This window comes from Brachyhypopomus gauderio, chromosome 12 (genome assembly GCF_052324685.1).
Source record: "Brachyhypopomus gauderio isolate BG-103 chromosome 12, BGAUD_0.2, whole genome shotgun sequence".
In the NCBI taxonomy this organism is placed as follows: Eukaryota; Metazoa; Chordata; class Actinopteri; order Gymnotiformes; family Hypopomidae; genus Brachyhypopomus; species Brachyhypopomus gauderio.
The window spans coordinates 18589181-18616580 of NC_135222.1; the positions used below are offsets into that span (position 1 = coordinate 18589181).

The following is a 27400-nucleotide window of genomic DNA, read 5'->3' on the forward strand; positions in this document are numbered from 1 at the left end:
AACCGTCTTCTGTCAGCCTACTGTGCCTGACTGTTCGTGCCGTTGCAGCGTATCAATTTCATCAGTAATATCTGTCAAACATATGCATCTGGAATGTTTTCATCAATGTTTGAAAACACTGCACACCCTGTTATGCCTGCAAACACAGTTTTAGGAGTCAGACATTAAACTATGGAAATAGAAAATCGAAAAGCTGTAAAAGTCTTAGTAGGCCTGCCTGACTCCTGGCATCTTAAGGACCAATGCTACAATAAACAGAAAACAAAACAATTGCCTTTTCTTTTTTAATGATTTCAACGTGTAGACAACAAAACAAAATTACCAAATAGTTGGACGGCAGAGAGAAATGCCTTTTTTTGCCATGCTTAAATCATGTAGTTATTTTGATCTTGAATGTGGCAAAGATGGAGTTGGTTGCTGTCATCTCACCCCCTCTACACATATCATAAATACATATTGGCTTCAAATGTCTCCAGACTCTTCAGAAATGTCTTTCTACTCAATTATACAATACAAAATAAAAGTCTTCAACTCTGAATTTTTGGCTCATCGTCATCATCTGTTCTCAGACAGACTCTCTTTTTGACCTTCAATTGTCTTGTGGTCTCGCCCACAATTTATTCAGGTTTACTTCTACTTTGTAAACCTTATATATACAATACACCATATATGTAAAAAAAAAGCTCTAAAATGTTAAGGATTTCCACAATGATAGCGGTGATTTTTATTATATTTTATTTATTATTAAAAGTTCTCGTATGTCGAGGTGAATTTTATAGGTCCACTTTTCCTGATTTCCCTATTTTTTCTGATAACTCACGTTTGGGTTTTTAAACATTAGCCTAGTTTACAATTCGTAGCATGCACATTACTGGCTCCACTATCTTATAGGCTGCAAAACGATATAGCCAGGTAGTTATTTTATATATTGATTTATGGTGCATGGTTATATACTGTAGTGTACTGAATTGCCGCAGTACCCTACTTTCGGCTCTGATACGTAATCAGACGGAGGTCGGAACACTTCAACTTTGACCTCTGACGTTTTAGAAGTTTGGGACTCGCATCTGTTTTTGTACCGTTGCACCGAGCAGACGAAGGTGTCACGCACAACGCGGCGGTGAAGCATGGGGAAAACAGCAGCAGTTTAGATAAATATACCCGCTACCTTCCGAGGAATACGATATACCGTATTCGAAGATGACGGAACTGGGCTCAGCTCTCACCAAAGAAGGCTGGTGGGTAGCTAGCTGGCTACAGCGAGCTAGCATGTGTCGTCACTAGTGGGGCTCGCGGTGTTAGCACGATAGCATGTGTGATACAGGCGGACGGAGCTAGCTAGCTAGCGCTGGCTAGTTATCTGTTCTGTCGTGTTGTATGTGTGTTTAATTGAACTTGGTCGGTGAGCTAGCTAGCTAACGTTAGCTATGTCTGCATTGTCTTGGCTAGCGCCGCTAACGTTAGCTACCCAGCTCCCTTAAAACGGTTAAGGGACTTGATTAGGCTGAATGGTTTATGTCTTGTTTGTTTGTTTGTTTGTTTGTCTTGGTGGATTATTATAGTATCAGTCTACAGAGTTAGCCCACATTTTCGTCAGGTAGCCTAAATTGTTGTTGGCAGTTGTGTTGTGTATAGGAAAGTGATCATCAGATGTATAGTTGATGTTTGTAGACATGCGGAGTCATATAGAGTGATGAGATGTAAACGTCGACACACTGTACTCCGCACTACTGTACACCACGCGTGGAAGTGTGTGTCTTAAATAGCACAACACACGTCTTTGGGAGACTCTTTTGTGGGAATTGGTGTCACCATGACTCGGATATTTTGGACTTCCATGTCGTTCCTGTACAAATAAATCTAAATTAGAAACCACTAAAAAAGTTCCCCTGTCACACCAGACCTAGCAGTGAGTTTACTAACTGAGAAGTACTGCGAACATATTACATATGGATTCAGTTTCATTTTGCCAAATTCTGGCCTGCAAGTTCCAGTAATTCCTCATTGAGGCTTTAAAGACACAAGATAGATGGCAATGTAGTAGATAGCTAGGCACTTCATCTGCTAAATCCAAGCTGCAGTCTCAAATTTCCAGGCAGTACACTGGCACCATAGGTTAGAAACTCATCTTTTTTTGTGGGGGGTTATCTCCTGTCAGTGTGTGTATGTATATATCAGTATCTCTGTATTGCTCTCCATGATGCCTAGACTAGACATAAGATGCTGCAGACCTTTCTTGTGTATACACCTTTTGTTCATAATGTTCATAAGTGGAAAATACCACATGCTCATTTTCAAAGTGTGTGAAGCCAGCCACTACACTTTGAAACTACTTTTGAAACAGCCTTACAGAGCAGCTTACCTCTGTGTGAGCGTTCTCGTGAGACGGGTGCTGTCTGTTGCACCACGGTACGTGCGGCTGCGTCACTGGGCTTTGGTTATCACTGCATTGCTGCCTTAATATTTGAGGTTTAAAAAATTTCTTTAACCCACAGTTTAAGCTATCATTTGAGCTAATGTAAAAGCTCAAATGATCTGAGCAGGCCTTGTTTCCAGCTAAAACTATAACCCTCCATTATTTTTTTCTCTGCATTGATTGGAATTTGCATTTGGAAAATAGTGTACTGGCTTATCTTTCAGAATAAATTGGATATTGTAATGCAGACTGAAGCAGCTTCTTAAATCTCTGATAAAGATGAGGAGGCAGGACTAGATTCAAGTGAAAAAACGCTGGAGACAAAATCAGTTAATGGAGTGGGACTAATATACCCTCACAGGGCAGAAGGTTAGCACATTCTGAAGTCAGTGCACAGCATGAACATTTGTGTTTTTTCCTGTCAGGTATCTCACAGATGAAGGAATAGAGGAGTGCAAAAGCTCTTCAGACAAAGAGAAGGCGACGCACAATGATGTCATCAATGTAGCATTAAATGTAAGTTTATACATTTGCAGGAAGTCCCTGCTACGTTATAATCTATGGCTTTAACATGACACTTGTAGAGAGTAACTCGGTAGTCCTTTGAAATGGTCAAAGATGGTAAAGATCTCAATTTCTCAGCATGATTTTAACATGACTAGCCAACAGGTCACTGATAGACATGCCGGTGTGTGAAAATTAGCATTCTGATTTTTGAGTCAGTTGAACTGAGTTGAACTGAGTCAGTTTTTTTTCACTGCTGTGATTTTAAAAGTCTGAACAGATTAACAGTAAAAACAAATAAATGTAACACTTTTTTATTACGCCCCACAGAGTGATCTGAGACCAATCGGAAAGGGTTTCCTTCCCGCTGACATCAACAGTGGCAGAGTGGAGAAGGTAGTTTTGTTTGAATGACAGTGTTCACATGCCAAGCAGTGCATTTATTGCTATGTTTCTGAATAGTGAATATAAGGAAACGTTTTTGCAGTGCCACGTTGTGACCACTGGAGGTCCTTATAAGTAAATATAAAGCAGGCTTTGTGTGGAAGCAGAAAGTATGCGTGGTATGTATTCTAGATAAATTGTGTTTTAAACCTCCATCTTTCCTTTTTCATTGTGAGAGTGAAGTTAAACCATCTGTGTGAGATCTGTCAACATGGTTGACCCATGTTTCTCTAAGATATATTGGTAATAGAGTCTGTTCAAAATCATGTGAAGGTGTTTTACTGATGATTTCCTAAAGGTGATCATATTTTACGACCTCACATTTCTGAGCACTGCTTAACACCATCACCTATAACCTCTTCATCGTGCATAATTTAAAACAGAGCAAGCAAAGGAAAAAAAATGCAATCAGATTACATTAATGAGATAAGCGCAACTACAACGTCTTTGTTATTTAGCTTGTAAATTCAGTTTGTATTGATAAATTATGGTTATTCCCATGTGTGGGAATAATACTTTATATACTAAAAATAAAAAATTGTAATATCCCTTTTAAAACACTCACTGTGTTTCTTCGTAGTTGGAGGGTCCGTGTGTGCTTCAGGTGCAGAAGATACGCAATGTTGCCGCCCCAAAGGAGCACGAGGAGTCCCAGGCCGCCCCCCGAATGCTGCGGCTTCAAATGACTGACGGCCAGACCATGTGCACAGGGCTGGAATTTAAACACCTGCCAAAAATCAGGTAGTGCTCTTCTGCCTGGATCACTTCAAAGCATCCTTTCAACACCCCTATGGTTTTGATGTGGGGGGGGGTGTGGATGCGTCACATCAACACATATTTTATGAAGGCTGTCACAAGTCAGTTACCTCGTAATGATTGTGCTGACCACATGCAAACAAGCTTAAACAGACTCATCTCTTGCATTTAATTAATGCATTTTTGAGCATTAGTGTAGTTAATCAAACATGAAATTAAAAATCCAGCCAGTCCTCCTAAGCTCATATATAAATGTCTTCTCGATTAAATTAGAATTTCTTGTGTAGTCGTGACTTTGAGACTTGCTATGCAATTAGGGAGTAATTAGCTCAATTTTACCTTCAGTCAAAAATCATTGACTGAGAAACGGGAGAGCTTAAATATATTAAAGGTACGACTGATAATGATGCCTAATTGCTTTAATCACACCCTCAAAGCACTGAACATTGCAGTAGGAGGGTTCAGATTAAATCTTGCCACTTGTGGGAGTGCAAGGCTGCTTGAACTAAGGGTCTTTGTGGTTGCTTCAGGCCCGCCATGGGGCATGTTGCAACAATCAGGCTGTCATCTTTATTTTTCTTCCTTGAATAGCTCCAACTGCCTTTTCAGGTCTTTGAAAGACACTCAGCAGTAAGTCCAGACCTCTCGCGAGGATTGGCATGTGGATTTTCTCTACTTGTATTCAGGAGTTGTCTTACACAAGCTTGTCGGTGTCCATTTTATCATTATTGTTTTCATTTTATTATATATATATATATATATATATATATATATATATATATATATATATATATATATATATATTTTTTTTTTCTTTTTCACAGTGTGTGTTACATACATACGTGTGTTTGATTAGTTAGTTTTAAAAAACACTGCAGGTAAGATTGTTAAATTATGTGGTTGCTACAGAAATGGTTGTGTCTAAGATTCCTGGACTTGTTTGGAAAATGGTGTATTTCAATATCCACACAGTATCTGCTGCCTCCATCTTTGATATTTGGCTTAGTCAGCAAAGATTGTCCTGTTCTGGGATCAGCCATGTTGACAAAATCGCAGATGATGCGAGTCCAATTTCACAAGGGGAAATCTGATCCTAGATCAGTATATAAGTCCCTTTCCTTTTCAGAAGCTGCCAAATTCAAACCACAATGACTGGTGAGCTCTACTTGCTTCCCCTTCCTTTATCCTGAGTTTTACCCATTTCCATTGGGCCGTCATCCACCAATCGGCTGCCTCGATGACTGCTCTGGCTGGGCAGCAGTCGTCGTCATGGCAATGTGCCAGCCTCTACAGGTGGAGACTGTAGCATTTCTCTGCCATGCTGTCTAAGGAACAGACTTCTCTTTATCCATGTAGACCTCCTTCTTCCCTCCATCTCTCTCTCTCTCTTACACTCTCTCCTTCATCCAACTCTTGCTTACCCCACCCCTTCAGGAGATAATGCTAACAACTGTTTCCTTCACAAGACGAGGTCAAATGGAAGGATCGTTTTAGCCCTGCACAATAATTGAAACGATCCTCTTGGCATTTGTGTTGTTAGCCTAATGTCTTGATAGAGAATGCCCTTTGTATTGCAATTAAAAAAAATTCCAGGTTCAAAAGCACTCCTGATGAAAGGAGTGAATTCGTAGAATTTTCTGTATATTTAGAGGGAGAGTCTTTCTGTTCTCCAACTGGATGAATCACAGGTGGTGTTGCGACGTCACAACAAAAACCTGTTTCTGTAAGGGTGGCGAAACAAAACAAACAAACAGAAAAACGCGTTACGGCGGCGCTGGAGATCCGGCCGACCTCTCTTGCTTGGGCTTGCGTGGCTGTTCCATCACGGCGCCGTCCTATGGCGTGCGAGCTGAAGGGAGCAGCCAGACGCCGTCTGCTGGCTTTCGTCTCCTCGTCTCGCGGTGCTGGGTCTCTAGGCTTGGCACCTCGGCTGGCCCGGGAGAGGGGGAGGGCTGCTTTAATAGGGCCGGCGGCGACACACGTCGGCGAGTCGGTTCGCCGAAACTTCTGAGCGTTTCTAATGAGACCCCAGAAGTTCCATGTCGGGGGTGGAACGGGCTGTCCAATCGTTGTCTGTGTGAAGTGTGCTTAAACAGAGGGCAGACATTCGGGGGGCGTGGGGGATCGGCCGGTGTTCTTAATGGTGTTCTTCAACACCTTATCGTGTTGTGTTGAATTTTGGTCAGGGCAGAAAGACCCTTCAGAGGCAATAAGCTGACGTTTTGGCACGTGGGGTGCTCTGTCTCCTCTGGCTTGGGCCTTATTGGAATGTTTGTGAGATAGAAATTGAGTTGCCAGTCCTGCTTCCCCTCGGTTTGTCTCCCTCCTCTTTCTCTTAACTTTCTCTCTGTTTCTTGCTCTTTAGTAACTTCACTTTAATTAAAAGCAGACTGCTGGTTGGTAATCCAAATTTGCACAGCTGATGCGAAAAAGAGGGGTATGTCAAACACTCGCTTATACCGAGGGGATTTGTGAATGTAGGTTCTCCCTCTGAAAGGTTTGTGCTCTGCTTGCAGTCTGAACACTCCACCTGGAACCAAAGTGAAGCTGGTGGGCTCTGTGCCGCTGAAGAACGGCTTTCTGCTCCTGGATGACTCGAACATCGCAGTCCTCGGTGGAGAGGTGGACCACATGATGGAGAAATGGGAGTTACAGAGGGTGAGCAGCAAACCCTGGAGGCAGAAGTGTGCAGCACCAGTCGAAGCCTTGGACACTCCCACTGTGTCTTTATTTGGCCATGTTCCCCGTCTTTGAGAATGACCTCAAAACAATGAAATGATGCATATGGAATCATGCCATTGGCGCAAAAAAAAAAAAAAAGTGTTGAACGCATAAAATATCTCCTACATTTCATATTGTGGATGGTAGATTGGATTCAAGACGCCAGACATTGCACCGACGGCAGCTTTACACGCTCTTGCTGTTCCCGCAGCTTCATGAGGGTGAAAGGCTGGCCGGTCTCGCGTATCCTGAATGCCTGTTGGCTCAGGGCCTAAAGTGGTTTTAAAAAAATGGGTGAGGAGCATTTTGAAAATGCAGTTTTTAAAATAAATTCATACATGGGAATTAACTTTGAGACACATTTTGGCATGTCCAGTCTTTTGACTTTGTACTGTCTGAGATATTATTTTAAAGTAGTTGCTGCTCTTTTTTGCCTTACTGTTTGTTGTGTGCACAGAGAGGATAATAGCGGTGCACTGTTAGATGTGTTCTCCACCGTGTGCTGCTTTATGGGAGTAAGTCCTGAAACCTCTTACCCACAGAGTCTGGCCAGGCACAGCAGGAGCAACGTGGGGGCGGAGGGCGGGCCTCCTCCGTTCGTGCCCTTTGGACAGGTAAGTTGAGCATGAGTGACATTTCAAGTGAGGTGTGTTCTTCAAATAATAAATACTCAAAACATTTTTAATTACAGACAGGATGGCATATTAACACCAGACAACAGCCAAATGTGGGTGAATATTTATTTATGCTTCAGATTGGCAGAAGATTGGCTTCATCCCCCGGGAAGTGTAGTGTAACAGTCGGATTAGTGTTCAGGTGCCCACAGTTTATCATGTACTTATAGGGAGACAGCGTGGGTCTTCAAGGTTTGTAGTAAAACAGTGGCTGGGAAATTTTGGACCTGCACTGTGACAGGTGGTCGCAAGTGTGACGGGTGTTAACTTGCCAGCCTGCTTGGAGAGTACCTAATTCTCTGTATAGACAGATGGAAAAAGAGTCCGTTCTGTCCTCAGAAATGCATGCGCAAGGAAGAGGTGGACAGCAAGGTGCTGGACCAGAGGAAGACATTACAGAGCAGCGGCACGGGCAAAACCGCCAACGAAAATGATGAATTTGAGAAGCAGAGGATCGCCGCCATCGCTGAAGTGGCCAAAAGCAAAGAGGTGAGCCCTGCCCTCCTGTCCCTACTGCGTCCTGTCCCTACTGCGTCCTGTCCCTACTGCGTCCTGTCCCTACTGCCTCCTGTCCCTACTGCGTCCTGTCCCTGCCCTCCTGTCCCTACTGCGTCCTGTCCCTGCCCTCCTGTCCCTACTGCGTCCTGTCCCTGCCGCGTCCTGTCCCTGCCGCGTCCTGTCCCTGCCGCGTCCTGTCCCTGCCGCGTCCTGTCCCTGCCGCGTCCTGTCCCTGCCGCGTCCTGTCCCTACTGCGTCCTGTCCCTGCCCTCCTGTCCCTACTGCGTCCTGTCCCTACAAAAACACGGGCAGATCCAGTAGTGGCAGGACTGGTTTGACTCCGACATGCTTATTCTGTGATTAAAACATATATGATTCAATGTTTATCTGACAGTGTAATTACAGTTATTAACAGCTGTAAATGGAGGAATTTTCTTAATATCTGTGTGTGGGGGTGTAGTCCACAGGACATTCTGTGCTTTATCAGAATCCTTGCAGAACACTTGCAAAATAACAGTTTACTCTATAATAACTCTGAGCACTTTAACTTGAATAACATAATATATAATTGTTTTATTTTTATTTATTTATTTATTTATTGCCATTCGTAGAATTTAATCCTTAGGCTATGAATAATTATTCCCAATTATTCCCAAAAAAAAAAAAAGATTTCTCAAGTGAGTAATAAAAATGTAATTTAATATGTTGGGTCAAAATAATAATTTCTGCCAATCACTCATTCCCAGTATTACAGTGTTCATTCTCTGTCCAGCTGTCAGCTGTATGCACAAAGATCGTTGTGATCACCTGCAGCTGCTTGTATCTGTGTGCAGATGCGCACGTTTGGGGGCGGGGGCAGCGCCGGGGGCAACCTCTCCACCCCAATGGTGGCTTCCAAGAGCCGCGACACATACCAGAGGAGACGGGAGGAGCGAGATAAGACCGGCACAGACAGCAAAGCGGAGGGACTTTATCGAGAGCTGGTGAGGGTCCAGACAGCTTGAACTCATGGAGAGCCCATATGTACCTACCCGCATCTGACTGGTAGTATATGAGATTACACTGCCTCAGTTCAGATGGTCAGATTACATGGCCTAAATCTAGATGAAGAGAGTTGCGTAAAAACGGAAGTGCCATAAAAGTAAAGACTTTAGCAAGAGCTTGTGATTGCTCTTCAGTGTTGGATGGATACACATTAATTTAATGTTTACAAAAAAGAAGAAAACAGAAAAACTCTAATCTCTGGTAAAAATAGGATGATGCATCTACAATCTGTCAATCAGACGTATTACTGCACATCTTACATTTGATAGGGTGACGCCAAATATCGCTGTTTACAGTCACTTTCTCATTTAAGTATTTTAGATATACTAAGAAAATGCATATATCTTATGTATAGTTTTATTTAAATAATTATTAGGATTTAAACCTGAGTGGCCTCATAAAACAGAGGCCACTCACACCTACCAAAATGAACATGTACACACACTCGTCGTCATGTAAAGAGCTGCTGAGAGCATTCTGCCCTCTCTCTTCACTCTGGTGCTCCACCTGATGCTCCCCGGTCTCTCCCCGACTGTATTCTAGGTGGACGAACGGGCACTAAGGGACATTATGGAGATGGGATTCAATAAGGAGGCCGCCAGACAGGCACTGCTGGACAACAACAACGACGTAGAGGTGGCCCTCAACTCTCTCCTCACGGGAGCCAACCAGGCCAGAGGAGCCCTGGTGGAGCCAGGACGCCCTCCGCCCCGAGGTAGCACCTCCTGGCACCTAGCCACCATGTGTTTTCTTCCCTGTTAAGGGTCCCAACAGAGCTGCGTTTACTCATGAATAAACAAAATATCAAAATACTGCAAGCTAATGGGTGACCACAAGCCCAAAAGTATATGGACAACTTTTGGCAATAGAATGGGTCATAAGAGCTTGGTGTCTTTAAATGGGGCACTGGTATTGCCATAAGTCAGTTTGTGAAATTGCTGCCCTGCTTGATCTACTTGAAGTGCTATTACTGTGACCTGGAAGTGCTATTACTGTGACCTGGGAGTGCTATTACTGTGACCTGGGAGTGCTATTACTGTGACCTGGGAGTGCTATTACTGTAAACTGGAAGCATGTTGGAGCAGCAATAGCTCGGCCACAAATCGGCAGACCATGCAAATTTGCGCAGCAGGGCTGCTGAGTGTGGGGGAAATTGGCAAGATTCTGTTGCTTCACTTGAGTTCCAAGCTCTAGCCCCAGCATGAGCCTGAGAACTGTCTGTGAGGAACTTAATTTAATGGGTTTCTATGGACATTCACACACAAGCCTAAGATGTAAATATATTTGCTATGCCAAGCATCGGTTGGAGTGGTGCGTGTGGCCACTGGACTCTGGAGAATGTGTTCTCTGGAGTGATGAACACTTAACTGGTACCCTGATGGATGAATCTCGGCTTGATGGGTGAAATGAGAATCTTGCCTACTGTAACATATAGTGCCAACAATAAAATTGATGGAGGAGGGATAATGGCTTTGGGGCCCTTTAACAGAGTTTGGCTTCCCTCTGTTCCAGTGAAGGATAATGTTAATGCTGTAGCGTTCGGAATCACTTCAGGCAGTTGTCTGATTCTGAGTTTGTGGCAACAGTTTTGGGGAAGGAACTTTTGTCCTCCAGCATGAAGACATGGTTTGATGAGTTTGGAGTGGAGGAACTTCAGCTGCCAAAACGGACTTCTCAAATCAACCCCACTGAGCGCCTTTGGGATGAATCGCCACACTGATCACGAGCCAGGCCTTTTTCTTCAACATCAGTGCCTAACCTCACGAATGCCCTTTGAACACATTCTCACAGACGCTGCAAAATATTTTGCACAAGTCACTCCCAGAAGGGAGGTGGCAATTCCATATTAATGCCCGTGCTGTCAGAATGGGATGTCCAAACAGCTCCCATTCTAACTCCAACGAGATGGCATGTATGTCATGAGGCCAAACCCCACCCGTGGGATGTGTGGCTATCGCCGTGTAGAAAGTTACACTTTAAAGGTGCAAGGCAGTTAATTTGATTTGGCCTCGGCAATATGGTACAATTCTTGATACTGTGTTTCTAAACACGAAACCTTTTTATGTGCTTGCCCATCGCACCATTTTGGAAGACTGAACACTAGTCACTGCGTGATCATAATTATGCACTGTTTTCTTTGCAGCTTGACTTGCAGAGTTCTCCAGTGCTCGATGCTTGTGGTTATATTTTGTTGTTGAAATTCTCTTATGTTGATGCAGTGTGTCTGGTTTTTTAACAGGTAAAGGTAGAGGGCGAGGAAGATCCAGGCAAGATGAGGATGAGGAGGGAGGTGGAAGGCCCTCTGGGCCTAGTACGCTGTTTGACTTCCTGGAGTCCAAAATGGGAGCTTTCTCTATTGCTGGTAAATGGAATGTGCTCTTCTTTTTTTTTTTTTTTCTCCCCCCTCTAAGACATCTGGACCAATCAGATTTTTAACATACTGCCACTTCAGTACTGCTGATAACACAATGAACATCAGTATTATTGCTGATAACAATCTGAACATCAGTACTACTGATAACACACATTCGTGAAATGCCTTCTGCAGTAGCTTCCTTTCACATAAGCCACGTTATCTCTTAGCAAAGACACGTGGGAGATCGAAACAGATGGTATGTGTCAAATTAAGCGAGTGAGGGTTTTTTTTTAGCCAGCTTTTCTTAAGTCTTGGACACTTGGGTTTGATGAGCTCAGGTTGACATGTGGTCTGCTGAGAAATTGAAGGGGGCTCATATAGTGAAACACTAATTGTCAGAGAGAAAAGTTCAGGCTTCTGATTTATGTGGTTATATTACCACTAATGCAGTAATGCTCTATTTCTCAAAGCCTTTATTAACTCTGAAATAGCATCTAAATTGATTGCATATTTTGTTTATATGTATACGTTGGTGCTTCATGGTTACCAATTGATTTAAATCCATAGTGGATATTCCTAAAATAATTGCCAGTACAGGCATAAATTACTTTTCTGCTGCCTATATCTCTTCCATTATTTTGCATTCATTGATGTAAGATTTTGCTTTCCTTAACAAAAGCAAGATTGCGCTTAGCATAGAAGCCACAGCATATAGCCGAGACTGCCAAGTTAAGCTGCAATATTTGACACTTCTGTGTGTTTCAAATGTACCCTGCACCTCCCCATATGAACTTTTCCTCATTAAATTGCCGCTGTAGAGTCGAAGAGGCAGCCGGGGCAGAAGGCGCAAGACCCTCCAGGCAGGATGAGCTTCCCAGTTCCCGAGCACGTCCCCCGTGACGGCCTGCATCCCAAGCAGGGCGGCCGCGGCGAGGGCAGGGCGCAGAGGAGCGACAGACCCCCCCGCTTCCAGCGCGAGGGGGACTTCCCCCGGGCCAGCCCTGCGGAGCCCCCCCCCACAGACCCCTCACGGCCCCCGCCCCCGAGATGGAGGGACGAAGAGAGAGTGGGCAGAGGCGGGCCCGACCGATGGAAGGAGGAGAGGTGGGACGCCAAGGGCGGACATTTGAATTCCACATATTCGGGGAACCCAAGGTCAAAGGAGCAACAGGGTCCCTCCGGCAACTTCTACCAGGGGTCAAAAGACCAGGGGGGGCCGAAGGGATCTCAGCAGTGGTCGCAAGATGGAGGTTCGAGGGAGCAAGGGCAGATGGGAGGGTTTGGATCGCATCCGTTTAGAAAGAGCCAGACGAATGGACCGCTAGGACCCAGAACGCTGGATTCTGCTCTGTTGGCCTCTGACCCTAAAGGGAGACCTGAACCACACAGCAGAAGGAAAGGCAAGTCAGAGAGACCCAATTCAGCCCACGTTGATCGCAGCCAGGAGGCGGCGGGCAACCTGAACCCTGTCCACTTTATAGGGGGGAAGGACTCTACCATTATGCAGGACGGGGGGAAGGGTCATCTAGCTAAAGCAGGAGGAAATCCAAACATGAATCTCCAGAACGGTGATTCAGATCACAGACGGACTGGTCCCATCAAACCTCAGTCTTTGGGTCCACCAAACAAGAACAGCAGCTCGGTCAGCTCTGCTCCCAAGAAGAGGACAGGACCAGTCAAAGGCCACAGAGGGTCAGACACAGGTCACGCAACGGAGAATAGTAGCCACGGAAACTGGAAACCTGGTGATCAGTGCCTTGCACTCTACTGGGAAGACAACAAGGTTAGTCCAATATCAAATTTACAAATTTAGAGTCATCCAGCCAGTCAAGGGTTTGTAAACTGAAAACCTGTTTTGCTGAGATTCTGTTGGAAAGATCTGTCCATTCGAAGGATGCCTGAGCATTTATTTCACGTCCAACCAGTGAAACAGGGTTAATTGCCAAAGGGAACTTGAAGCCTTTTCTTCACTGCTGCTTCTTTGTGCTGAAGGAGACTAATGTTGGGCTGTTCCTCAGTATTTCATAGGTGGTTCTCTGAAGTGTAGATAGCTGTCTGTTAATGGCATAAAGACCTGTGTTTTACGATCCCTCAATGGATTGTTTATATGTGTATTGCTTTTAAGCCGGAACCTTAAATGGCTATTACAGAGCAATTTTTTTTAAGTGCTATGACCAGTTTTGCTAACTTTCTGAATAACGTTTTTTTTTTACCGTTGTCTTCTCTGGTGTGCAGTTCTACCGGGCCAGGATAGACGCCATGCATCCCTCCGGCTCCACGGCTGTTGTAGTGTTCAGTGACTATGGGAACTGTGAGGAAGTCCTGCTTCATAACATCAAACCTGTTCACATGGACGTGTGGGTCAGTACATCCGCCAGCATGGTCACGTATCGCCACCGTCCTGGTACCGAGTTCTCTCCCACGGGCCACTTCCCATCAGACAGTTAGGACGTGTCAGGTCGCATTTTGTCACTTGGCCTAGTGAGCTTCTTTTTTTTTTTCCCCTGCATTCGTACCTGCAGTGAAGGACAGGTGTTGTTATAGTCATTAGCGTCTAAGAAACTTTCACGCTGAATCGACAGATCAGGTTTTGTTTGCGTTTGCAGCATTGAGTTAACCTGCAGTTAATCCGCTGTAACCTGATGCCTTTTCAATAGGACGAGGACGATGGTTACTATGAGAATTCTCTAGAATTTCGGCGGGGAGGAGACGGCCAGCCAAGACGCACTCGACCAACACAACAGTATTACCAACCACCCAGAGCAAGAGACTGACACTCGGTATAAACACACACACACACAGAGACACACACACACTAAAGCTAAGAGAAAAACCTGAGTGCGTCTTTTTTAACGCCGCTCTGCTGGTCTTATACAGTTTGCATTGAAGTTGCTGTGAATATGATAGATGGGATGCAGCAGGAGGCGTCGGCCTGGCCCACAGGTCCCGCCCCCTGATTGCGCAAGGCTGCAGCTCTTATTGGCCGGCCTGCATCACTCTTGCCAGGCTTTTACATCATTTAAGGCTCTCTGGAGATGTTCTGTGAAACCACCTGCCAGTTCATATAGTCTTGTGTCGGCATGTTACGTGTAGGCTTTTCATCTTCGTATATCCAATACGGCGCGATCGTGCTGGATACATTAGACAGTTGTGGAGTAGCACACATGCGTGAGGCTGAACTAGAAGCGCTGTGTGTGTTTTTGTGTCTCCTCAGGCCAGTCCTGGGACGGGATACTGAAGGCAATCGATCACATCTGACTCAAAGCTAAAGCTCCTGGGAAATGTCAACCCACACACAAGAAGATCAACTCTGAATATCTCTCTCTCTCTCTCCCGCTCCTTAACTCCCTCCCTCCTCTCTTTGTTTCTCTCTAAAACGGGGAATGTACCAGGAGAGAACCTAAAGGGCTTGCTGCACAAGATGCATCCATCATATCTGAACAACGTGTTAATGTGATAATTATGAATGCCTGGTGTACATGCTGATGATTTGTACCATACTTTGCTCTAATATCATAAAAATGGCCTCACCCGTGTGGTTTTTTTTTTTCTCTACGGCATCTGTGTGCTTTATTTGACGTCACGTCGATCTGGGCAGTACAGAATGTCTGAAGTGTCTGTTTGTGTAATGGTAAACACCTGATGCTTAATCACTGGTGAGGTTGGATATGGTGGTGTTCTACAAACTCGACCCCTGAGCAGTGAGCACAGGATAATATTCAATAGGGTTTAAATTTGCCCTGCGGTGTGCTGTCAGCCATCTGTTGCACATGTCCCAGTTTTTAAGGCACAAGGCTGCCTTGATCGCCCATGGTCCAGCCGGTCCGCCCTTGGGCTTGTGTGACAAACTGGTGCTTATATGAATAAGAAACTAGGCTCACCTTTGCCGATTCATGGTTCAATGAATACGGTTAATGAACAGACAGTTGCTCGTCTTAGATGAGCAAGTCCATCCCGAGCTGTTGCGTTGTACTGTTCGAGGGAGACGGACACCGCTCACGGCACCAGGTTATTGCAGTTAATAATGTTGATGAGGGGGGGCTCGTGTTGTGTGTCTTTTGTTATCGCTGAACAACATCGCAGCAGGCGAAGCACGCGTTCAGTAAGCCGATCGCGTCCTCCTGAAACGGAGAACTTGGTGCGGAGGAGATATCATTTTTCACGGTACAAAAGACATTATGGCCACCTTCAGTCAGAGGTGGCACATGGTCGTTGCTGATTGCTTGATGCATTAACGACAGTCCAGCATTTAGAGCACCCAGACACGATCTGAGATCCTTCTCAGGAAAGAGGTCAACGATCAGAGGTTATCTGTGGAAAAGTTTGGTTTATGTTCAGTTGTAACGTGCATATATAAATTATTGATGTGCTGTAATATGGACACCATTCCTGATCAGATGAAAGTTGAGTGGGCTGAATTCAGGATTGACAGGAGAGTATCCCTACACCACCATTGATCAGCCAAGACAAATTAGGTTAGAACCATGTTGTCTTATCCCATACTAATAAGCAAAACAACAACAGCCCACCTACTGTGGAAAGTAACTAAGGCTTTAGTGCATATACACACAAACTCTATGAAGTATATAAAACAGTAACATAAGACCCATTATTTCCAGTATAATTAAACTAGTGCATTTGGGACTAAAACATCCAATCACTGATTCTTACTTGAACTTTTCGTATTTATGACTGGTGAATTGAAACAGTGGTCCTGAGTTATTACAGCACTGGCTAAAAATGACAATGAAGACCCTCAAAGCGAAATACTTTTGCGCTCATGCTATCGCTGACAAAATCCCATTAGATGCAGTGTGTGCGTATGTTGGGCCTGATCACCTCTCATTAACTTCCCTGTTAGGACCCAGCGTGTTGGCAGCCGATGCGCCCCAATTATATTACCCCATCTGAGAAAGCCGTAAGCAATCCACTACAGGCTTTAAGTAGCAAGCGTGCGGTTTATGAATCCCTCTGAAAGTAAAAGTGATGCTAATATGCTAATATGGCGACACAAATCCTTTTTATTATGCACGTTTCCCCCTCGCCAGAATCTTCAGTGTAGAGTATGCAGAGGTGGTTAGTTTTTGAAAAGGGCAGCGAAACAAGTGAGGACACAGCTCCTTTTTAAAATAATGTAGCCATAAATCTGGCATACTTAGGCTATACGTTACAGGTGAGCTTCTTGTAATTAAAATGACCGGGCAACCTTTGCTGGATTGACCACGACTGGTAACTGATGGAACACTCAAGCCAAGAAGACCTGAAAAGACTGAAGCCTTGTTCACACGGATCAGTAAAAACTGCAGGGGTTCTTGTATCCCCTCTACCTGATCCGACTGGATTTTGTAACACTTGAACTTATTTGTATGCTGTGATTGTTCTTTGTGTCTTCTGTCTTCTGAGGAAAGGTGAGAGCCTGTTTTAGTCTCTCTTTTTTTTGGTGTGGACTCAAGAACACAATTCCTGCCATGATTGCGGAGAAGTCTCAGAAAGGTCATTATGTAATACAATATCCCATTTGATCACGTCAACTTGTTGGCCAGGTAGTCAGAAGCCTTCTGTGGGCTTATTGTGTTTTCGTTTTTGCTCATCTCTCTTGCCCTGTGTATGTTGTCAAAAATGTTTTGCTGACTGGCAGGACCTGTCTAAATCCAGTTCTCAAGTTCCCAGTGTTTTTTAGTCACCGTATTTACCTGTTATTACTCTCTCTCTCTCTCTCTCTCTCCCTCCCTCTCACTCCTTCCCACCCCCAGGCATTCACACACACACACATACACACACACAGAGGCCCTTAGTCTCTGCATTCCCTCCCATGCAGCTTCCTCTTACAGTGCCCACTGGCACCCGAGAGGCGGAGGTAACAGGAGAAGAAATGCCTTCCTGCCTCTGCTCAGGAAACCCTCCGCCCCCTTCATGCTCCTCTCTTGCTGCCCCCTGTCCTGCCCCTGTCTGGGGCCGGCGGCCGCAGTGACACACGAACCCTGTGGTCTACCCTCCGTTGTCCCTTTTCCCATCTTCTCTAGGGACCCGCAGTGAAAGGCAAAACAGAGACCAGGTGGGCATATGCCACGCAGAATGAATTACACAGCCAGCAATGGATGTGTAAGAGTCTGGTGAGGCTTTCAGAGAGGGGACAGGGTCAGTCAGAGGGAGGGGGGACGTTTCGGACGTATCAGTTCCTGATTTCACCCTGGATACATGGCCCCCTACAGAGCTTGTTAATCTCACAGACATAAATGGGTTAATTTTGTAAGAAATAACACGTGGCCAAAATAGAACAGAAAATTGGAAGCACATCCAAAATCCACTTAGAAGAATATCATTATTCATTATTACTACTATTTATATTAAGTTGTCTGTATTTATAATGCATTTGTAATATTATATGAGTCTGGGGGCGATTCTAGCAAAAGGATTTTCCTAATGCTTCAGATTCGAAGAGGTGCTTTGATCTTTTGCGCTGAGCTCTTGAACCAATGACACCGCGTGATTGTGAGGGAAGTCGTTTCTTGCAGGCACTCTGTAGCATCCTATTTCTCACTGACCGAGGGCTTATCTGTCCATTTCACCTGCCCTGGGGGCTTGTTGCAGCACTCCTCGAAGATCCGTCTGCATGCCACATCACGGCTGCGGATCGGGAAAGCTGCGTGGCACGCGTGGGGCAGAAGAACCGGAGAGGGATCCGGTCTCCTGCTAGAGGCTCCGCTCGTGAGAGGCGAGGAGCAATTCTGCTCGCCGAAGATAAATGTGTTTACTGTGTGAGGACGGGCAGGCGCGTTGGGTTGGCGGAGAAGCCCTTGGGCCTTCGTTGTCCCGGTCTGTGTGTGGTGTGTGTGTGTGTGTGTGTGAGTGTGTGTGTGTGTGTGTGTGTGTGTGTGTGTGAGAGAGAGGAAGAGACAGGGTGCGCTACCACTGCCAAGGAGGGAGGACACAGCTGAATCGCTGAATGAAATGTTCATTGGCTTGCTTTGGGAAAACCTGCTAGACTGGTGGGTCAGAACCTAGTGCTACCTGGTAATATAAAGAAAATATGTGTATGTTGGTTCTCCTTATTTAGAACCAGAATGGAGCAGAACATGAGGAATTTTACAGAGTGATAAATGAGTCTCTCTCTCTTTCTCTCTCTCACTCACTCACATCCTGGGAGCATCGGCATTGGGTATTCAATTCATGCAGCAAGGCCTGTTTGTGTGAAAAGGCTGTGGAGAGATGAGAGGGGCCTTCTGGGGGCTCCGCATCGCACTGATGATGTGGGTAGTAGAAACCAGCTCTGTGCTCTGAGGCGAAAAATGCTCTGGTGCCTATGGGACACGGCGTGCTGAAAACAAACTTATGAAAAAGGCCCCAGTGTTGCTGGGGCCCTTTCCACTTCCTGGGTTATTAAGCTCCACATCTGAGCCACTGGGCGTCTTTGATCCCTGGTGGAGCCGGTCTGTTTGGGAGGCTACTGCTGCACTATTCTCCTATCTCTTCAATCGATATTCCCAACTCATCTCCACACCCCGCTTGTGTATTTAGTAATTAGGTGCAGATCGTTGCTTGGATTCGCCTTTTTGAATTCCTGATTAAAACTATGACAGAGTAATTTTGCGAAACTTCTTAGAGCACAACATGTTTTCATTGCAGGGTTATTGTCTGCTGCGCAGTGTTGGATATATATAGCAGGTATGAATAGGAGAGTGGACAATCAATTACGTTTACAGCATTTAGCAGGACCCTCCTGTCCTGCAGTACCACTTTGTTGCCTCCCCCGGGAAAAATCCTTATATGAGTACATTAAGCCAGTCTCCTACTCTCTCTCTCTCACCCTCATATATGTGTATGTGTGTGTGTGTGTGTAGAGAGAGGAGAAGCAAGTGAAGATTTGGGGAAGATTGATCACGTACCTTGAAGTCGGTCTCCACTCTGTCTTCAAGACAGCTAGACCACTGAACACGGGGAGTCTGGGAATTCATTCTGCTGTCTGGGTGCTAGTTCATCAAGCCGTCTGGCGGCATGGTTCAACATGTGCCGTACGTACGGCATGAAGAGGGGTGAGATACGGTGCGGCGTGAGACGAAGACTTTTAGGTAGGAGGGAGCAGGTCTACGTTTGGCTTCGTAGGCAAGAGTCGGGGTTTTCAGCCTGGCGGGGGGCAGTGAGGGTAACCCGGGAATTCTGTGGTGGAGTGATGTGTGTGAACTCAGAAACGTCGACTATGAGTCACGCAGCTCCATTCTGGGTCAGCTACGGGGGTCTAGTGGCGTGTGCAGGGAGGCCAGTAGAAAATAAGTTCAGTACTCCAGACCTGAAAGCGACTGTCCCAACAAGATAGTGGCGTCTCTCCTCCTGATGTTATATAAGACACCTGCATGTGTGGGTCACATTAGTAATATAGGCTCTTGGCATTTGCATTTGTCGTTCCATGAGCAGTCCTGGCTCTGTGGGACTAGCTTTTCGAACAGCCTCTTCTCTGCTCTTTCCTCTGTGTTGACCCTGGCGGAGGCTGCCTGACAGGATTAGCTGAGACGACAGCTCCATTCCGCTGCAGGTCGGGCCATGCAAGGTGAGGCGAGTTTATTTGTGTTGCGTTTTTCATACACAATTGAAATTCAAAGTGCTTCATATAAAAGAGTTGTTACATAGATAAAACGATTGATTTAAATGGAAAGGATAAAATGAAACGCAATCAATTTATGCAACAAATTTCAAGCTGCATACATTTGGAGTGCTAAAAGAATTCTAATGAAACATATTGAGATAAAAGACAGAATTGGTAAATAAAACAGAATAGAAAAAGAATCATATAAATATGTTTTGTAGGGCTGAAAACGAAAGGTTTGAAGTTCTGTGCTATAGGATCCAAGGGAGCGTGTGTAAACAGCTCCAGATGCTATGTAACGTGTGACTAATCATAGCCCTGTTTTGATTTCCTCCTCACACATTTAAAAGCAGGGGGCCTGCACGCTGCTACCGTGCGGGAATAAGTGGGAAAACTGTGTCTTTCCTGAAGTTGGAAGCTGTACACACACTGTGTTTATGGGTGGTTGCAACACATGATCCATACAAAGATCCAAACACAGGCCCATGACCCAAAGCATTAACGACGGCTCTTAATTAAATGAAAGTGGACCAGCACACCCTGCTGTGGCACGGAAAGCAGCTTCTGGCTTTAAACAGATCTGCACGTTTTTGTTTTTGGTGATGGGATGCCAATGTAAATGCCAGTAGAAAACTGTTTGTTTGCAGAGTTGGCCTGAATAGTGCTCCTCTTTGTACTCGCGGTTGCTTTCTCTAAGGATCTCATTAAGATCGCCAGAAACATGCTTTCTTATGACCAGTCAAGAGTGAAATACAGAATAATTACAGAATAAATAGTCTCTCTCCTTATTTCCCTGGTATAAATATCAGTTCCTTTCCTTTCAATAATATAATATCTTGCTGTGACATTAAGCTTTTAATCAAAGAGTAAACCAATCTTATTATGCACGCACATTTCCGAGGCTAATTTTGTTATGTTTCCTTTTTTAGACAGGTGTGATTTGCAGTGCAAAGACAGCCTGTTTGGATAGTAATTTATCAACTTCATGTGGTTAAATAATGGGAAATAGAAACCAATCTTTGTGCCTCAGCTGCTTTCTGGCACCTTCCTTGACCACATTTACGCATGAAAGGAGTACAACCGGTTTACCTCAGCAATGCAACAGCCTTCATATCTTTCAACATCTTTCAAGTTCAGGAGACGTCCAGCAGATGTTCTTTTGAAATGTCATCAGCTCCTGAACGTCAAGCATGACAGATCATTCACATCAAAGCATCTGAGGAGACCTTAATTAATGGTGTGGGTTGAAATTATACATACAGAGCCAGCAGGTGAAAGTGTACTGTGATCTGATTTTCATTTTTCATGGATAAACACACTCCACATTGAATCTGAAACTCTCAACCTTTCAAACTCTTACTTTTTATATATATATAAGATAGAGGTGTCAATTCCAGGTTCATAGATTAAAAGTCCTCACCAGGATTTTGCTCAAGCTTGCTAGATTTTCTAATTAGCAATCCAGGTAAAATTAGTGGAATCAACACAATCCAGGAAGCCTGAGCAAAATCCTGGTGAGGACTTTTAATCTATGAACCTGGAATTGACACCTCTAATATAAGAACACTGTGGAAATACAAACATTCTCAAAAAACTAAGATGGCGACTGTAAGACTAATAACTGTAAGACAAATGGCGTTATTCTCATTAACTGAACTGAGGACTTCAAAAGACTTCAAAAAAACAAACTTCAATGATTATGTAACTATTGGATTATGATTCGATTATGATCAACGTTTTGCTAGTTTATAATAAAAGTACAATTGCTAGTTTATAATAAAAGTAGCCCTAGTGTCTACATATGGCCTGCAAGAGACATGATTTTAAGGCTCTGTTTACAGGAAACAGCAGAACGAGCCTTGAGAGGTCAGAGGAGGTCCTGTGGTGTTTAAACCATAGAATTGAGAGGTCAGAGGAGGTCCTGTGGTGTTTAAGTCATAGAATTGAGAGGTCAGAGGAGGTCCTGTGGTGTTTAAATCATAGAATTGTGAGGTCAGAGGAGGTCCTGTTGTGTTTAAATCATAGAATTGAGAGGTCAGAAGAGGTCCTGTGGTGTTTAAGTCATAGAATTGAGAGGTCAGAGGAGGTCCTGTGGTGTTTAAATCATAGAATTGAGAGGTCAGAGGAGGTCCTGTGGTGTTTAAATCATAGAATTGAGAGGTCAGAGGAGGTCCTGTGGTGTTTAAACCATAGAATTGCCATTCACGACTAAATATTTGCACAAGCCCCTAGAGCAAGTGGCTGTTACTCAGTGCGGCAAACTGGTTGGGACGAGGCCGGTATTTCTGCAGTGCGCTTTAAAAGCCTGTTCGTCACTATCTGTCACTCAGAGGATATGTGCCGTGCTAATGATCCAAAAGAGGACCTTATTAATGGTCTCCAGAGGTCACATGTCCATGGAGGAGCTGATCTGGGATCTGGTTCACGCCGACCTTTCACCCGGTCAGCACACACACTCCGCTGTGCAAACACGGCACCGTAACTTCTCATGTATGGATTGTTATCGGCAAAAGGAGGCCAATATCGAAAAAATGTTTAATACGTTTAATCTACATAATTATGTAGATGTTTATAGTATGTCATTTGGATTCTCTTTTTAAATAAGAACGCGAAGTTAATCTATTTTAATGATGACGGTTAGTAATTGATCGGCCTACCATTGACGGAGCAGGGCAGTGCTGTTTGTGGCGGCACGATTGAAGTGACTAACCCAAGGGCAGAATAGTAGATGGGCAGCTTAGTCACCAACCTGGAATACCAAATCACTGCCGGCATTCAAACCGCTGAGCTGTGGTGACTTGCTTCAAGTGCGGAAAACAATGCAGAGCTCACGTAGATTCAGGGGTTCAAAGGAGAGGCTTCCTACGCAGACACGCACGTCTCGACCTCCTTTCTTGTAGCTGGTCGTAAGACTCTTAGGTGCTGTAATTACATTTACCCGTTCGCCGTGTGCATGGGACTGCATTAAGGAGGTGATTGTCGCTGATGAAACGCTTTCAGGGAAACGGAAGCGGATGTGGTTGGAAGACTGCCAGGCTCATTAAAGCCATCAGAACACCGAGGCGTCTGCTCTCGTCCAAGGCATCTTCATTGCAGAACTAAACTCGACAGATGAACCGGTGATATTGGACGTGTGTTGGATTGGGGGGGGGGGGAAGAACAGACTGTTCAGTGCTGTGGTCATGCTGTGTTACAGCTGTGAGTAGCTTCGTTCGCTCTGTGATGCATGAGTTACGCTGCTGACAGTGGAACAGAGCACACAACCTTTAGACTCGCCGACACCCTGCAGGAATGCATACCATTAGCTGAATCACACAACCTTACAAGGAAAAAACATACCGCAAACCTTTGGCTAATTATGAATCTGAAATAACCTGCTACTCCATTGTTGCGTTGCCCTTTGAAGATGGTGATGCATAACAGACTCTGGCCAGTGGAGGAATTTTTGTTGTTTGTTTCAGCCTTGACAACTCACAACAACAGCAACATACCTGATGTAAAAGGCACAGCATGGACAGGTTTATACATATACATACATACATACATACACTGCTCAAAAAATAAAGAGAACACTAAAATAACATGAGGCGCCAGATGTTCTCTTGAAGAATCTCTTCCCAGACCTGGATTAAAGCGTCAGTGAACTCCTGGACAGTCTGTGGTGCAACGTGGCGTTGGTGGATGGAACAAGACATGATGTCCCAGATGTGCTCGATTGGATTCAGGTCTGGGGAAAGTGCAGGCCGGTCCATAGCATCAATGCCTTCATCATGCAGGAACTGCTGACACACTTCAGCCACATGAGGCCTAGCATTGTCGTGCATCAGAAGGAACCCAGGGCCCACTGCACCAGCATATGGTCTCACAATGGGTTTGAGGATCTCATCCCAGTACCTAATGGCAGTCAGGGTACCACTGACTAGCACATGGAGGTCTGTGTGGCCCTCCAAAGAAATGCCTCCCCACACCATTACTGACCCACTGCCAAACTTGTCATGCTGGAGGATGTTGCAGGCAGCAGAACGTTCTCCACGGCATCTCCAGACTGTCACGTCTGACACATGCTCAGTATGAACCTGTTCTCATCTGTGAAGAGCACAGGGCGCCAATGGCGAATCTGCCAATCTTTCTGCAAATGTCAATCGCCCTTCACGGTGTTGCTCTGTAAGCACAAGTCCCACTTGTGGACGTAGGGTCCTCATATCACCCTCATAGAGTCTGTTTTTGACAGTTTGAGCAGAAACATGGATATTAGTGGCCTGCTGGAGGTCATTTTACAGAGCTCTGGCACTGCTCCTCCTGTTCCTCCTTGCACAAAGGAGGAGGTAGCAGTCCTGCTGCTGGGTTGTTGCCCTCCTACGGTCCCATTCATGTCTCCTGGTGTACTGGTCTGCCTCCTGGTATCTGCTCCATGCTCTGGACACTGTGCTGACAGATAACACGCTGTTGCTGATGGCAAACGGTGGCTTGGTGGGATCGGTCCCTATCTGAGTGGAGTTTCCATATTCTCCCCATGTCTGCGTGGGTTTCCTCCAGGGTCTCCAGTTTCCTCCCACAGTCCAAAGACATGGCGGTTAGGTAAAATTGGCCCTCCCTGATTCCCTGACAAATTCTCCCTGAATGTGTGTCTGTGTTTCTCTGTTAAAAAAAAAACAGTTGTCTGAGTGTGTGTGCATGAATGTGTGTGTGTTTGTATGCCCAGTGGTGGACGGTGCTCTGCCACTAGGGTCTGTCCTCTCTCCCCTTCCTGCACCCCATTCAGTCCCCCAGGGGGCTGTGGATCCCAGTAGAGAGTACGCTGTGCGCAATTGGCTGCTGCTTCTCACCCATGTGTGATTGTGTAAGACTTGTGCCTGTGTGTAAAAGCGACCTTGGGTTTCTTGAAAGGCGCTATATAAATTGAACATTCATTCATTCAGACACAGCAAACCTTCTTGCCACAGCTTCCATTGATGTTCCGCTTCACACACACACACACACACACACACACACACACACACACTGACTTAGATTCTTTGAAGTCACTATCCTATATTTTGGTGTCAGATCTTGGTGCACCATTAAACAGCTGAAGCAGCACGTATGATGCTTTTCCTTCAGCCCTGAAAACATTCTTACACATGCAGAGCACTTGTAGAGTGAGGAACTGAAGTTCTGAAATAAAATATTTGCTGAGGGTGCATTTAAAATTGTGTGTGTGTGTGTGTGTGTGTGTCTGTGTTGAGAATGAATTCATATGTTACACCTTTCCCAATATATATTTGCGTCACCAGGTTCTTTTTCACAGTATTAGTTTTTCACATGCATCATATACTGAATGTACAGTCAGTTGCTAAGAGTTTGCTTATCTGATTGCATATTTTACTTATCTATCTGAATCCTCTACATTCCAGGTGTCAGTTACCTATCTGAATCTTCTAGATTCCTGCTGTCATTTACCCATGGAGCTGAATCTACCCATGGTTCCCGTCTACACCTGTGCTGAAACATTAATGTCATGTACTGCAATGTAGTGAAGTCGATGACTAATTTTCTGGTGACCACATCTTGGACACAGTAGTCAGTCTCTGTCGTACTGTCCTCTGCTCCAGGAGACGATGGTCTCCACCATACTGTCCTCTCCTCCAGGGGAGTACCCCCATGTGCTTCCCAAATCCTGTGTGTTCCTGCACACACCTTTCAGTGCCCCCCATCTTTCCCTCACAGTGGGGGTGGGGGGTGGGGGGGTCCTTTAACCATGTGCACACAATATGATCCTGATGGCCTCTCCATATCATCGCACTTCTAACACAGAATGTAGTGACTACATCTGGCCTCAAATGCAGATACATAAAGAAGAGGAGAACCGCCATGCCTGCGGCCTCAATCCCAGATCTTCCAGGTGGTAAACATCTGCTCTGATTATCAGACAGCAGTCCAGACATACATTTACCTTCTCAGTCCTTCACAGCACCACCATCTCCTTCAGGGAACAACCACACACGTAACCATACACCTCTACCCATCAGCTGGTGATTCATAGTGACTGTCACACCATCACCTAACAGGGAGTGAAGATCCTCCAGCCATGACCACACTCTTGATGGACCCATGACGATACCATCCCACTCCTCACATTTGTAGGAAATGCAGGCTGTGGTGACCGAGCCCAGCCTCAAACGGCTGATCTGCACTAAGACGTATGCGAGGACTTTATCTTCTTGTTGACTCCTGATTCCATTGAATCTATCGGCAGTCCTGTGAATGATAGTTGAGCTGGACTCTTTTCTTCTCTGCTGAGCTTTGAAAAGGATTTCAGGATTTGCTGTAGCTGTTCCGTGTGTGTGTGAGAGAGAGCGAGAGAGAGAGAGAGAGAGAGAGAGAGAGAGAGGACACAACACAATGGTTAAACATTTAGAGGTAGTAAGAAGTAAAACTTGCAGTGTAGTACGCAAGGTTTCCAGATTTCCAGAGAAACAGGACATTTTGTTCAGAGGTCCTTCATTAGCGATGCAAGCGGACTACTATGCTGCAATTTTTACTACCTCTATAAAAAACTCCCAGCCAGCCTCTCCCTTCCAATGGGTGGTCATTATCTAGCTGGGGGGGGGGGGGGGGGTGGTTGAGGGCATATTGCTTGATGTATTTCTGCTGTTCCTAGAACTACGCTGTTCTTGACTGAGAGTGATGATGTCATTCCCAAGGTCTTCTGAAGCCAGTGCCCCTTCAACGGCTTTCAACAGAAGCTCTTTTAAGGGTTGCTGCTACATTTCAAGGCATTTTAGCATCATTGTGGGTGTGGAGACTACTTACTGCTGTGGATGAACACAGGGCTCGTTGACCTGAGCCTTGGCACACAGGGCTTCATCACCCTGTGCCCTAAAAAAGGCTTATAGATGGTTCCAACCCTGGAGTCATCATACATGTCCACACACCTTGTCTTTGTGGAACTTGATGCATTTGACATGGGGGTTCACAAAGTACTTTTAGGCAGACTTGACATACGGGTTGGACTGCTCGATAATATTCTCACGTTGTTCTATACATGTATAATTCATATAACATATTTTGTTACCCTTGGTGAACTTGTATGCACTGCGATAAAGCTCCAAAAAAAAAACCTGCGATTCCAATCAGCAACATTATCAGTGATTCGACAGTCAACGTTCATACAGATGTAGAAGACACGCAGCTTTATATCTTGCACTCGATTATTTGAATGATTAATTGGTTAATTGATTAATTGAATGCCTTATTCAACTGATTAACTGCATATCCAGTATCAGGAATTCTATGAATAGCAATTTTCTTTAAATGAATGGAAAGATTTCTTGTCGGATCTTGGGCAACGCAGGAGAGCTGGTGAGCAGTTAAGTCATTTATGATCAAAGCAAAGTGCTGGACCTGAGTGTTACTCCAAACACAGT

At 45.0% G+C, this 27400-nt stretch overlaps 1 protein-coding gene across 2 annotated transcripts; it reads left to right on the forward strand.

Annotated features, from left to right (window-relative positions):
• Positions 1-1029: 1029 nt before the first annotated feature.
• On the forward strand, positions 1030-14943 carry tdrd3 (tudor domain containing 3). 2 transcript variants are annotated; one of them, XM_077023488.1, is made up of 14 exons: positions 1030-1238; positions 2842-2932; positions 3251-3316; positions 3945-4105; positions 6637-6778; positions 7384-7455; positions 7855-8004; positions 8847-8996; positions 9601-9772; positions 11297-11419; positions 12232-13196; positions 13649-13774; positions 14071-14193; positions 14628-14943. In XM_077023488.1, the coding sequence occupies exons 1-13, from the start codon at positions 1201-1203 to the stop codon at positions 14185-14187; spliced, it is 2373 nt and encodes a 790-aa protein (XP_076879603.1). In that variant the 5' UTR covers positions 1030-1200; the 3' UTR covers positions 14188-14193; positions 14628-14943. The 2 variants fall into 2 exon arrangements, with proteins under 2 accessions (XP_076879603.1, XP_076879604.1); XM_077023489.1 differs by lacking the exon at positions 14071-14193.
• Positions 14944-27400: the final 12457 nt, after the last annotated feature.